At 38.5% G+C, this 13,675-nt stretch overlaps 1 protein-coding gene across 23 annotated transcripts in view; it reads right to left on the bottom strand.

Annotated features, from left to right (window-relative positions):
• The window catches only part of Adam22 (ADAM metallopeptidase domain 22), a 229,000-nt gene that overhangs the window by 34,856 nt on the left and 180,469 nt on the right, over positions 1–13,675 (bottom strand). For all 23 annotated transcript variants that reach the window (XM_060373788.1, XM_060373789.1, XM_060373791.1 and 20 more), the window contains exons 21-24: positions 12,801–12,906; positions 10,226–10,345; positions 6,470–6,638; positions 4,455–4,569 (exon numbers count right to left, since the gene is read on the bottom strand). In XM_060373788.1, coding sequence (XP_060229771.1) covers positions 4,455–4,569; positions 6,470–6,638; positions 10,226–10,345; positions 12,801–12,906 — 510 coding nt within the window. The remainder of the gene's footprint in view (positions 1–4,454; positions 4,570–6,469; positions 6,639–10,225; positions 10,346–12,800; positions 12,907–13,675) is intronic.

The raw sequence follows: 13,675 nt of genomic DNA, 5'->3' as shown, positions 1-13,675 counted from the left end.
ATAAAATAGATTGGACCAGAAAAGAAAGTCCCTCACCACATAATAATCAAAATACTAAACATACAGAACAACAACAAAAAAGAATATTAAAAGCCACAAGAAGAAAAAAGGCCAATTAACATACAAAGGAAGACTTATTAGAATCACACCTGACTTCCCAATGAAGATTCTAAAAGCCTTGACAAATGTCTTGCAGACCCTAAGAGATCACAGATGGCAGCCCAGATTACTATATCAGCAAAACTTTCAATCACTATAAATGGAGAAAACAAGATATTCCATGACAAAGTCAAATTTAAACAATACCCAGCCCTACAGAAGATACTAGGAGAAAAACTCCAACCCAAGAAGTCCAACTACACTCATAAAGAGAGAGAAAATAATTAATCTTACACCAACACGAACAAAAGACAGAAAGTGTGAGCAAACACACACAAACACAGAGAAAGAGAGAGACACACACACCAACAACAACAATAACAAAATAACAGGAAGTAACAATTAATTATATCATTAATATCTCTTAACACGATTTGACACAATTCTCCAATAAAAAGATACAGACTAAGAGAATGGATGCCAAAACAAGATCCATCCTTCTGCTGCATACAAGAAGCATACCCCAACCTAAAAGATAGACATTACCTCAGAGCAAAGGGTTGGAAAAAGATTTTTCCAAACAAATGGACCCAAGAAGTAAGCTGGGGTAGTCATTCTAATATCTAACAAAATAGGCTTCCAATCAAAATTAATCAAAAGACACGGGGAAGGACACTTTCTACTCACCAAAGGAAAATTCCACCAGGATGCTGCCTCAGTTCTGAACATCTATGCCCCAAATGCAAAGGTACCCACAGTTGTAACAGAAACATTATTAAAGCTTAAATCACATATTGAACTCAAAACATTAATAGTGGGAGACTTCAACATCCCTCTCTCACCAACAGACAAGTCATGCAGACAGACACTAAGCAAAGAAGTAATGAAGCTAACAGATGTTATGAATCAAATGTACCTAACAGATATCTATGGAATATTATACCCAAAAACAAAAGAATACACCCTCTACTTAGAACCTCATGGAAGTTTCTCCAAAATTGGCCATATACGCAGTTACAAAGCAAGGCTCAACAGATCCAAGAAAATTGAAATAATGCCCTCCAAAACTGGCCACATACTCGGTCACAAAGCAAGGCTCTACAGACCCAAGAAAACTGAAATAATGTCCTGTATCCTATCAGACCACTACTGATTAAAGCTGGATTTCACACACACACACACACACACACACACACACACCAAAAAAAAAAAAACAAAAAAACAAAAAACCCAGAAAACCTACAAAGTCATGGAAACTGAACAGTTCTCTACTGAGTCAAGGTAGAAATAAAGAAAATAAATAAATAAAGACTTCCTAGAATTAAAAGAAAATGAATGTATAACATAGCCAAGTTTATAGTGAAAGCTGTGCTAAGAGGAATGTTCATAGCATTATAGTTCATAGAATTGGAGAGATCTCATACTAGCAACTTAACAGCACATCTGAAAGCTCTAGACCAAAGACAGGCAAACACACCCAAGAGGAGGAGATGATAGGAAATAATCAAACTGAGGGATGAAATCAGTATTAGAAACAAAGAGAACAATAAAGAGAATCAATGAAACAAAGAGTTGGTTCTTTAAGAAAATTTAAAAAATTGACAAACCCTTATCCAAAACTAACTAAAAAAAAAACAGACAAAATATACAAATATAGAAAATCAGAAACAATAAAGGCGACATAACAGATATTGAGGAAATAAAAAAATCATTAGATCTTACTTCAAAAATCTGTACTCCACAAAATTGGAAAATCTAAAGGAAATGGATAATTTTCTTGATAGATATCACATACCAAAGTTAAATCAAAATCCTATAAACAATGTAAATAGACCTATAAGCTTTAAGAAACAGAAGCAGTCATTACAAGTCTCCTAACCCCACTCCCCTCCCCAAAAAGCCCAGGGCCAGATGGCTTTAGCACAAAATTTTACCAGATTTTCAAAGAAGAGCTAATACCAATACCCCTCAAACTATTCCACAAATTAGAAAAAATATTGCCAAATTCATTTTATGAAGCCATGGTCACCTGATACCCAAACCACACAAAAACTCAAGAAAGAGAATTTCAGACCAATTTCACTCATGAACACAGATACAAAAATACTCAATAAAATTCTCATAAACAGAATCCAAAAACACATCAAAAAGATCTTCTATCATGATCAAGTAGGCTTCATCCCAGAGATGCAGGGATTAGTTAAACATATGAAAATCTTTTAATATAATCTACCATATAAACAAACTGAAAGAAAAAAATGACCATCTTTTTAAATGCTAAAAAAGTCTTTGACAAAATCCAACACCCCTTCATGTTGAAAGTTTTGGAGAAATTAGGGATACAAAATAAAAGCAATTTATAGCAAGCCTATAGCTAACCTAATTAAATGAACAGAAACTCAAAGCAATTCCACTAAAATCAGGAACAAGACAAGGTTGTCCACTCTCTCTTTATTTATTCAAAAATGTACTTGAAGTTCTAGCTAGAGCAACAAAATAACTAAAGGAGATCAAGGGGATCAATCTGGAGAGAAAAAAATCAAAATATCATTATTTGCAGATGATATTAAAATAAATAAGTGACTCCGCAAATTCAACCAGGGAATTCCTACAGCTGATAAACACCTTCAGCAAAAGTACAAAATTAAAGAAAATCAGTAGCCTTCCCTTATACAAACGAAAAATGGGCTGAGAAAAAAAGTCAAGGAAACATCACCCTTCCCAATTGTCCCAAATAATATAAAATACCTTGGTGTAACTCTAACCAATCAAGTGAAAGACCTGTATGACAAGAACTTCAAGTCTTCAAAGAAAAAAGAAGATATAAATAGATGGAAAGATCTATTAAAATAGTAAAAATGGCCATCTTATCAAAAGCAATGTACAGATTCAACGCAATCTCTATCAGAAGTTCAACACAATTCATTACGGACTTTGAAAGGACAATACTCAACTTCATATGAAAAACCAAAACCCCAGGATAGCTACAACAATCACATACAATTAAAAAATCTTCCAGACTTATCACTATCCCTGATTTTAAGCTCTACTACAGAGCAATAGTAAAATCCTAAAACAAGCAGGTTAACTAATAGAATGGAATCAAAGAACCAGATGTAATCCATACACCTATGAACACTTGACTTGTGACAAAGAAGCCAGAATCATGCAATGGGAAAAATGAAACCATCATCAACAAATGGTGCTGGTCTAATTGGATGTTAGCATGTAGCAGAACGCAAATAGATACACATCTATCACTCTGCACAAAACTGAAGTCCAAGTGCGTCAACGACCTCAACTTAAAAACAGATTAACGGAACCTGGTAGAAAAGGAAGTAGGGATAGCCTCGAATGCACTGGCATAGGAGACCAACTTCCTGAACAGAATTCCAATAGAGCAGGAACTAAGACTGACAATTAATAGATGGGACCTCATGAAACTAAAAAGATTAAGAGAAAGGACAGTGTCAATAGTACAAAACAGCAGCCTCAATGGAAAACAACTCCACATCTGACCAAGGGTTAATTTCCAAAATACATAAAGAACTCAAGAAACAACATCAATGAACCAAACAATATAACTGAAAAAAAAAAGGGGGGGGGAATTCTCTAAACAGGAAATTCTCAACAGAGGAATCTCAAATGGCCAAGAGGCGCTTAAAGAAATGTTCGACATCCTTAGCCATCTGGGAAATGCAAATCAAAACGACTCTGAGTTCCATCTTATATCTGTAAGAATGGCTAAAATCAATAACACAAGTGACAGCTAATGTTGGTGAGGATGTGGAGCAAGGGGAGCACTCTTCCACTGCTGGTGGAGTGAAAACTTAGACATCCACAATGGTAATTATCCTCAGAAAACTAGGAATTAACCTACCTTAAGACCTACCTATATCACCCTCGCTATATTCCCAAAGAGGAGGGAGGGGAAACGCTGTCAGGATATAATATATGAGAATAAACACATTTTCAAAAAACAGGAAAAAAAGCTACTGAGATCCAGGTGCTACACGTACTATACTCTGCTTTCACACTGACTTTGGGAGCAAGGGCCACATTGCCATTTTCCATTTCTAAGGACATCAATTATTTAACTATTCTGGGCAAATTTAATTATTATGAGGCAAAGTCGGTAAGCTAAATTATACTCAGTATGATACAGCTTTACAATGTAATGAAAATGGTTTCAGGAGGTAAACCCCACTCACTATACCGTGTAGATGCCATTTACTTTTGAGTTTTGATTAAAAAACAAAAAACAAACAAAAAACAACCTCAAACACAAATGTCCATAGAGACAACCTCTCGTCTGTTGTGTATAAATATGACGTAACACCAAATTCGATACCTACCGTTGCCAGACAGGGTGATGCCGGTCTTTGCATCGTCATTGTGAGGAAAGTGAGTGCTGCAGTCAGCACCCGTCCAGTGCCTGTTGCACACGCACTTGAGCTCATTGCTGCAAACCTAAAATCCAAAGGAGGGCCAGCAGAAGCGTCAGTTCTCTGCCACAGGGGAGCAAATGCACACTCACAATTGTGATGGGAGGCAGAGCTGGGATCCACACACCTAGCAAGCCTATATGCCCACATGATGTATAGTGCACAAAGAACACTTTAATCTTGATTTTAACTCTTTGTCACATATAAAGCTGAGTTACTGTAGTTTAAAACTAGATGGGGGATTGGCAAGACAGCTCAGTGGTGATAACACTTGCCATGTAATCCTCATAACCTTAGTTCATCCCACGAATCCATGTGTCAGAAAGGTTAACATCCTCCAAGATGTTATCCGACCTCCACAGATATCATGGCATGTATGTGCATACACAGGTACATACACACACACTCGCACACACCATATACACATATAATAAAACATGTTTTATTATATAGGATAAACCTCTATATTACATGACTATTGTAAATAATTTTAGGCTATATATAATCTTATAGTATCTTACCCTCATCAATCTATTAAATAAGCACTAATAGATAAAACTACAGTTTGTTTTAGCATGTATTTTAAAATTCATTAGCAGGATGATTAAAAAATGATTTCATTTTTCATTTCTTTGGCCACACAAAAACTATTTTCCCTAAACCTGTCTAGTGACTGCAGGAAAGAGATAAAACAATCCCTCTTACATTACAGGATCAGGGCTACCCAAACATGTGTATTCTCTTTCTTATGTGCCATAAGATCTCCTGTTCTATCAGATGAATGGGGAGGAGGTCCCCCCCATCAGTGGACTTGGAAAGGGGCACGGTGGAGATGAGGGAGGGAGGGAGGGACTGGGAGGGAATGAGGGATCGGGACACGGCTGGGATACAGAGTTAATAAAATGTAACTCATAAAAACAAATAAAAAAATAAACTGAAAAAAAAAAAAAGATCTCCTGTTCTTGGACAAATAGTGACAACTGGTTACTTTCTAAAGTAAATTCCTGGCATAGCTCTCAAACACATTTGTTATCCGCAATATGAATGACCAGGATCAAGCAATAATCGCGCCTTGGATAAACCTCATTGCCTACGATACTGCCACTGCGCAAAGCTGAATGACCAGGATCGACAGCTTCAAATTCCAAAACAAGGTCCTTTGCCTCAAATGGATAATTCAACTAATTCAACCAAAGATTCTTAAGAAAAATCACAGAACATGCTAACAACAGCAACCACAAATCGAAAGAACTGCTAGGAAGAAATTCCTAATGAAAATGAGAAAACTGGATACATTCGTGGAGGGTTCATTCATGGGAGACGAGCGTTTGACCCATAACTGAAGTGTGACCTATGCTACTCAGTACGCAAATCTGAAAGAACAGAGTTAAATGCCTAAAATATTCTGCTCATCCAGAACCGTGCCTTCCCTGATGACTTTGTTCCCAAGCTGTAGCCTCAACTGTCATTTCTGGTGTGGCTACAACAGTATTTACAGTCATTGCTGATTCATCTGTACCCAGATGACCTAACTGGTTAATTACTATATTTACCTATCTATTTAAATAAATAAAGAGTGGCTCACTCTTCCTTCTTCACTCCCCACTTTAAAAAAAAAAATCCATTGTGGTTTGCTAAGATCCATCTCCTAAATCACATGCAGAAAACCCGTCATTTTACTGAATGGCATCCTATTAGCATATGAAAGGAAGAAAGAAGAACTTGATTAGGAAAATTACTAGTTTTCTTATTCTCAGACTTTCTCTAGTACACAACAAAAATATCCAAGTAGCTTTGATCAAGTTACTGTTCACATGCCAACCAGAAACACGAGCAATCACATTTTCCATAATTAAGGCAACGTTACAGGATTGTATCTACTTCTGTAATGTAGATGACTCTCAGGCTGGAGTTCTGACACTTACTCCATTTCCAGAACAAACAGTGCCTGCTTTACTGCTCGAGCAAGTGCTGAAGTTGAAGGAAGCCACAGGAAGACACCTGTGCTCCAAGCACATCATCTCTGGGCCACAGGGCGTCCCATCTTCCACATAGCCAAGGTCCACATCTTCTTCAAGCTTAACATGCCCCCCACTAGAAACACATTGGAAGCAAAAAGAAAATGGGATTCCATTAATTCATGCTCATGGTTAGCAGGCAATATCCCTTCTCTGGTCTCCTGTTTGTTATTTAATAAAGGCCAATAGTCAAAGGGTGCTTAAATTGTGTGTGTGTGTGTGTGTGTGTGTTTAGATAGGATTTCAAGTAGTTCAGGTGTGCATCAAATTCTTTTTAAGTAATTAATTTTATTTTGTGTGCACTGGTGTGAGGGTTCAGATCACCTGGAACTAGAATTAGATAGAGCTGCCATGTGAGTGCTGGGATTTGAACCTAGGTCCTTTGGAAGAGCAGACAGTACTTTTAACCACTGAGCCATCTCTCTAAGTTTTAATGTAAATAAAACTGGCCTGAACATTTGCTTTTCTGGTCTCCATCTCCCAAATGCCAGTATTACCATACCCAGAAGTATCTTGTAAGTGTAAGAAGCAAGAGAAACTTTTGATCTAATTCTGTTCAGGGATAATTACATTATTTAAAATTTAAACAAAATTATTACAGTAAGGGCCAGGGTAGAACTAGCCATATTATTTTTCCATGGGTGCCATGTGCAAGTCGAATGGATTTACTAAGCAGACGTCAAGATTTTAAACGTATTTCAAACAAGGATCCGAACTGGATTTAATTTATACTGCTCCAAATGCTGTAGATATACAAATCCTCTTTGGTGATAACTACATCATTGTATTTACTGCTTAGTACAGCATGCTCAAATGGTTTCTTTTAGAATTAAAATATATATATCACCAAGAGTTGAAAGTGAACACCCATAACTAACATTTTCACAATGCTTTGCCAATGATAGTACAAACATTTCAGCACTAACTTTAATCAAAATTACTTGTGCACATGGAGCCCAATACATGAACTGGTATGTGGTATCCATGTTTGTGTTCGTGTGTTTACATACACGCGTGTCCGTGTTTGCAGGTGGGTGAGTGTGTATAGGTGGAGGCAGAGGTCAACACTCAGTATATTTCTCCATTGTTCTTGACCTTCTTTTTGGAGTCAGGGTGTCCACATGGGAAGTAGAACTCAGTGATCCACTGGATCGGTTGGCCGCAAGCCTCAAGGACCCTTCTGCCAGTACCTAGTACCACTGGTGTTAGATGTACGCACTAATGTGTTCAAATTTTTTACAGTGGGTGCCGTGGGCGCTAGGGATTGAACCCAGGTCTTCACGTTTAAATACTGAGCCTTTTACCAGAGTCATTTTTAGCATTAGAGAAGTCGGTTTCCTAAATAAAACAAAGCAGTTATCCCTGCCCCATAGCCTTCCTAAAAGAAAACCACTTTTTCTTTCTTTCTCTCTCTCTCTCTTTCTTTTAGATGGTTTCTCTGTGTAGCCTTGGCTGTCCTATACTTGCTTTGTAGACCAGGCTGGCCTCGAACTCAAAGAGATCTACTTGCCTCTGGCTCTCTAAGTGCTGAGATTACAGGCATGCACCACCACACCCAGCTGAGAATCACTTTCTATACTCTTAATTTTTGCTATTTTTGTGCCTCAAAAAAGTTTATATTATACTTCTATACTTTTTTTTTTTCAACTGTAGGTATTATCAATTTCTTTATCTACAATAAGAGATTTTATCTCTCTTTACCTTGGTAGTTCTATATACAATTTCTCCTTCGCTTATCCTTTCACCATAAACTTTACTTAACCAATAAAAAATATGTTTATTATTATAACTATGCAAATGCTATTTAGTTGAAGAAACAATACTGTTATGTTTAAACTCTTTCAATTTCTGAATTACCTTCGTCCTACCTTAGATGACTCTTGTTTGCCGGCTGTTTATCTGTCCACTCTCTGACAAATTTGCCATCTTTAATATAAGGTTAATCCAAACACTCTGGCTCTTAACCCCCACTGGAAACTGAGCATCAGCTCGATTCCTGATGACATCTTCCCACCAGCCCCTTCCTCTCTGTCTGGTTTTGCCCTGTTCCTGGCACAGAGCTGTCAATCCTAGGTTCCTCCCAGAATCAGCTTCATGATGACACTATCTCTCAGTGGAAGACTTCTTTCTCTAGCCCTTGCCTTTCTCTTCCTTTGTTGACTCTTTTTCACCTTTATGGGATATAGTTGTTTCAGTAACTTTTTGAAGACGGTGTAGGAGAACACATTCTGAAGGAATTTTCATGCTGAAAAGTCTTGTCTCAAGTATATCTGACATTTTTTAAATGACAGGATCTTGCTGTGTAGTCCAGGTTTACCTTAGACTCCTCTTCCTCACACTTGGGCCCCCGAGTGCTAGGATTAGAGGTGTGTGCTAGCAGCCATGGTTTACGTCACTGTAATTTATAAGTAATTTCCCAGTGTCTTCTGATTCCCCAGACTCCTCATGGTAAACCTGAGCCTCCTCTGTGGAAACTTGATGACTCTCTTCTCTGTCCCATGGTGCTTCCAGGAGGTTTGCAGCTGTCTCTGATGTCACTCCTTGACAATTTCCTCCTTACTATTTCTCTGTTCTTTATTTCTATTCGAATTGGGGAGTTCTCCCTCATCGTTGTTTCCTTCCTTTGTATTGCCCTACTTCCAAGGAGACGATTTCAACCATTAAGCTTCGCTTCTGCTGCTGTATTTTAACATAACAGAATCTTTTTCATCCGTGGTCTGTTTGATTAAAGTGGAACACTATGTTTTAACTTCATGATAAAAAGCCTCTTGGGGTTTTCTGTTCACTCAGGTTTTTCATGTTAGAGACTTTCTTTGCTTGCCCATCAGCAATGACCAGACAGATGACTGGAATTTCCAGGGTATTCTCTGAGAGCATTCCCTGAGGCTGAAGCACTTCCATGTGACCGTGATGCCAACCCTACAATTAAGAACGCTCCCTTCTATTCTCTGTGGAGACAAAGTCTGAGTCTCCAACAGAAGGGTGGTCCAGCCCCTTTGCGGCTAAGTCACCAAAGGAATCTGAGCATCAAGCTCCTTTTCTTTTTCAAACGTCCAGATAAATAAACTTTATTTAAAAACTTTCTGTGAAATTCATCTAATCCCCCCCATTGAACAGCAGGTTATGCTGCCAATTTCTGGTTCTTCTTACACATTACAAGACATCTTGGGTTGGGTTTCAGCTTTCCCTCTTACTGACCTACAAATCCAACTTTCTCAAAAGGCTCTCCTAGGCATGAGTCACACTGTCATTTGCACATATTCCAGACGGGGATTGTTACTGCCTCTACTTCACTTCTGAGATCTCCTGCAGATATATAACGTCCAAAGAAAATTTAATTCTGTGCGACTTCAGAAAGAAACAATGAAATGCAGACCTGTGATGGCTGCCTCTATCCCAAAGTCCTCATTGTCTTAATAAGAAGGAACTGTAAGGCAAACGTTGCAGGACTCTCTTGAGCAACGAAACATAATTCCAGCAACCGAGTAACAGTCCACCCTCATCACTCGTAACTACTTTTCATTTCTTTTCTGTTAGGATTTATTCAATCACCTTTATGAACTAGATTCAAAACGCACATCCTCTGGAAATAGGAGTAGGTCTAGGCTGTATTCCTGGGAAGTAAAGTGACTGAATGAGATCACAGAATGGTTATACAATTACCTGCAGTTTAATGTCCTTCCTTGCTGCATAACTAATGTAGATGTGATTTCACCATCAAGCTCTCCAAGCCTTGGGATATTGCCAATATTTGTACATAAAAGGTAACCACAAAGCACATCCCTGTGTTAAAAGAAAGACAGTTATTGACTTTATCTTTTCGCAAAGGACAAAATGAAACTTGTACTTTTGGGGGTCTCCTCTCTTGTTGGTATTTATCCATCAGCTACATTACCTATGTATATGCTAAGCAAAATAAAATAAGTTCATGTCAGTTTGACCCCTGCTCTCAGAATTGACTTCTCTAAAACCACAACCAGTGGTCCAAAATCCCAATAACTTCCTTGCTTGTCTTTTGTTGCCCGTCAGTTCAAATATTTGTTCAAGAAACATTATCCATCAAATACACATTTTCAGCAGAATGATTTGCATACAGCATACTTCTGGATATAGTTAACGTGCTTACTGTTGGGTACGTGAACGAAATTTGATTGAATGTTCTTCTGTAGTACAGCTGCTTCTGCATCCTGTCTCCCAAAACCATAGAGGACGTGTTCTAATGCTCATAGAGATTCCCAACCACTCAGCCTCACTACCCTTCTAAACATGTATGTTTAGAAACTAACAGGCAATGTTGCTGGGATAAAAATATTGCTTTATATATTCTTTTAACAAATGTTTTAGTTGTTAATAGTGTTAAATAGTTGGCACATATTTAAGTAAAAATCATATAAACACTAAACGGGGTGGTGGTGGCACACAGCTTTAATCCCTGCACTCAGGAGGCAGAGGCAGGTGGATCTCTGCAAGTTTGAGGTCAGCCTAGTCTACAGAGCAAATTACAGGACAGCCAGATCTACACAAAGAAAAACCTGTCTCAAAAAAAAAAAAAAAAGAAGAAAAAGAAAAAAAAAACAACAAAAAATTAATTAACACAGCACAAAATTGCATATGACGATATCGGAGTTTATATACTGGATAACAGAAAAAAAATGGGGACCTTGATTTATTACTAAGTATAAAAGATTATACTTTAAAAGTATTTTAAAAATAAAAATGTATGCAAGTATAAAATTACATTCCAAATATTCCTTTGTCTTACAAACAAAATGAATAAATATTCAAGTCTTCTTTAGTTTTATTTATGCACACCAGTGTTTGTCATTCAGAAACTAAGACACAGCCGGACATGACGTTTATCTTCTTAAGAATTCCACTGTGTAAGAAGACACGGCATGTGCATATGCCTACACAAAACAAATTGTTGAGTACGAGGGCCGTAAGAATAGCACAAGGCCTGTGCCTGTGAGAGTCCAGAGGGGAGCTAGGAAAGCCAGTCAGGAAATAATTTAGAGGGAAAGTGTTTTCAAAGTGGGCCTTTAAAAAAAAAAATGAATGAATTTCTCACTAGATGTAAAGACTGGCTCAAAAAAAAAAAAAAAACCACATGAACACAGCACAGGGCAAGGTGCTGAAGATATTAAGAATAGTAAGGTTTGCTAGACTCTGTAGGAACAAAGAAGAACAGACAAAACAAATGTGGTTTGGCACAAATCATAAAAGAGGTGGGTTTTGTTGTTGTTTGTGTGTATGTGTGTATGCGTGTGTGTGTTTGGGATAGGGTCTCACTATGGAGCCCTGGTCTGGACCCAGAAAGCCATCTCCCTCTGCTTTCTAAGGGCTGTGAGTAAAGGAATGCACTACAGTGCTCTCAGCCTGAGGTTCCATTTTGTTCGTTAATTAAGACCACAGGCTTTCAGCTGAAAATTTAAGAGAGCACTCTGTGATACCAGAATATGGATACTAATTCTTTTTCTAGTCCTAGTGACATGACCTGAGTCCCAGACACTGATTTCGCCTTGGTTTCTTCATCTGTAAAAACGAGAGGACGGGCATGATGCTCGAGTGGCAGGCTCAACAAGGTGAGAAGAGGTGCTCAGCCTACAGAGAACAGTCGCTATACGACAAGTACTACCAATTAGCTGTGTGGAACTAATGAAATCTGAGCAAAGAACTGACATAGTCAAGAGGATTTAGGAGATTATCCTGGTAATAAAGTACTTGAGAATTACAACAGAGAAAGCTCAAGGGATTTTGTAGTACTTAGAGCTACAGGCTTAGCTGTGCTAATGACAACAATAATGGAAATAAAGGGATAAATTCACAATAAATGGTAAGAAGCAAAGGGGAAAACAACCATGCATGTCTGGACAACATGCAGGAGTCAATTATTACTATCTACATGGGATAGTGAAACAATGAGACGTTCAGCAAAGATAAGCTAGCTAATTCACTCAGCAGCATTGGTTAGGGTCGCTGTAATCTGCCTCAGTCAGAAGATGCTGGGAGGTACTGTCTGGGTGAGAAAGTGTAGGGACTGCAGGGATAATAGACTGGAAGAAAGAGCTCCAGGTACATATCAAAAACTGGGGTCCTTCGTGACGCCGGAGCTCCGAGGAAAGATGAGGACAACAGACAAGATAGAATCCTTTACACACCCCCAACGGGGACATTGCATGTAGAATTTATGCCTGTAAACTGAATGAGAAAAGAACCCCGGGCTAATAGGAGCACTCACCGTTTGTTGCACTGTATCCACGTGTCTTTGTCTTTCCCGCAGTTACCCTTCTCGGTCCCCTCGATATTCAGTTTCTCGTAGCAATACCTATCGGATGCTGTCACCTCTGAAGCAGAAAGGAATTTTCCATCAGTGATGGAGGCAAACATGGGCAAGGGGAGCTGCAGCTTAAGGGCCCTTGCTCACTCTACTGTTACCAGTGACAAGAACAGAACTAGTACCATCACTTAGAAATGGTGCACCATACCACAGACATGGCTTGGGTGCATTTTCCAGGGAACCTTATTGGAAACCGGAAAAAATGTATATGCAGATCTTCCGGGGGGGGTGTGTGTGTGTTAGATTACACACTGTGAGGCACTACCCAGGCCCTGCCACTGTGTTGTGGATGACACTAACCTTGAATACATATTTTAATCTCAGTACCTAATGTGTAAGTTCTCAATCAGAAACGTTCTTAATAAAAAGGACATTATTCAAATAGCTATGAAGTATGATCAGACTCGAGAAAGAGAAGCATAATTTCCACCTTGCTCACTAATTCTGAAGAGCTGTAACAAACACCTGTATTTTGATTGAGTTCACGCCGATAGAATTTTAAGGTGTTCCAGCATCTCTACAGGTTTTAATCTCTTCTGAAGCCCGTATATCAGGGTCACCCATTAAGAACAAAATGATTTCCCAGCCAGCCACCATAAGCCTATCATCTCAGCAACTGGGAGACGGAGGCAGAAGGACTAGGAGTTCAAGATCATCCTCTGCTCCATAGGAGAGTCCAAGTCAGCCTAGGCTACCTGAGATCCTATTTGAAAAAACAAAACAAAACAAACAACAACAAAAACCCAGTAACAATGACTCTGGTAAACTAATCAAAT

The sequence above is a fragment of the Meriones unguiculatus genome, chromosome 21 (genome assembly GCF_030254825.1).
Source record: "Meriones unguiculatus strain TT.TT164.6M chromosome 21, Bangor_MerUng_6.1, whole genome shotgun sequence".
NCBI classification, from domain to species: Eukaryota; Metazoa; Chordata; class Mammalia; order Rodentia; family Muridae; genus Meriones; species Meriones unguiculatus.
The sequence above is the reverse complement of the archived record's forward strand: the minus strand, read 5'-3'. Positions and strand labels throughout refer to the sequence as shown.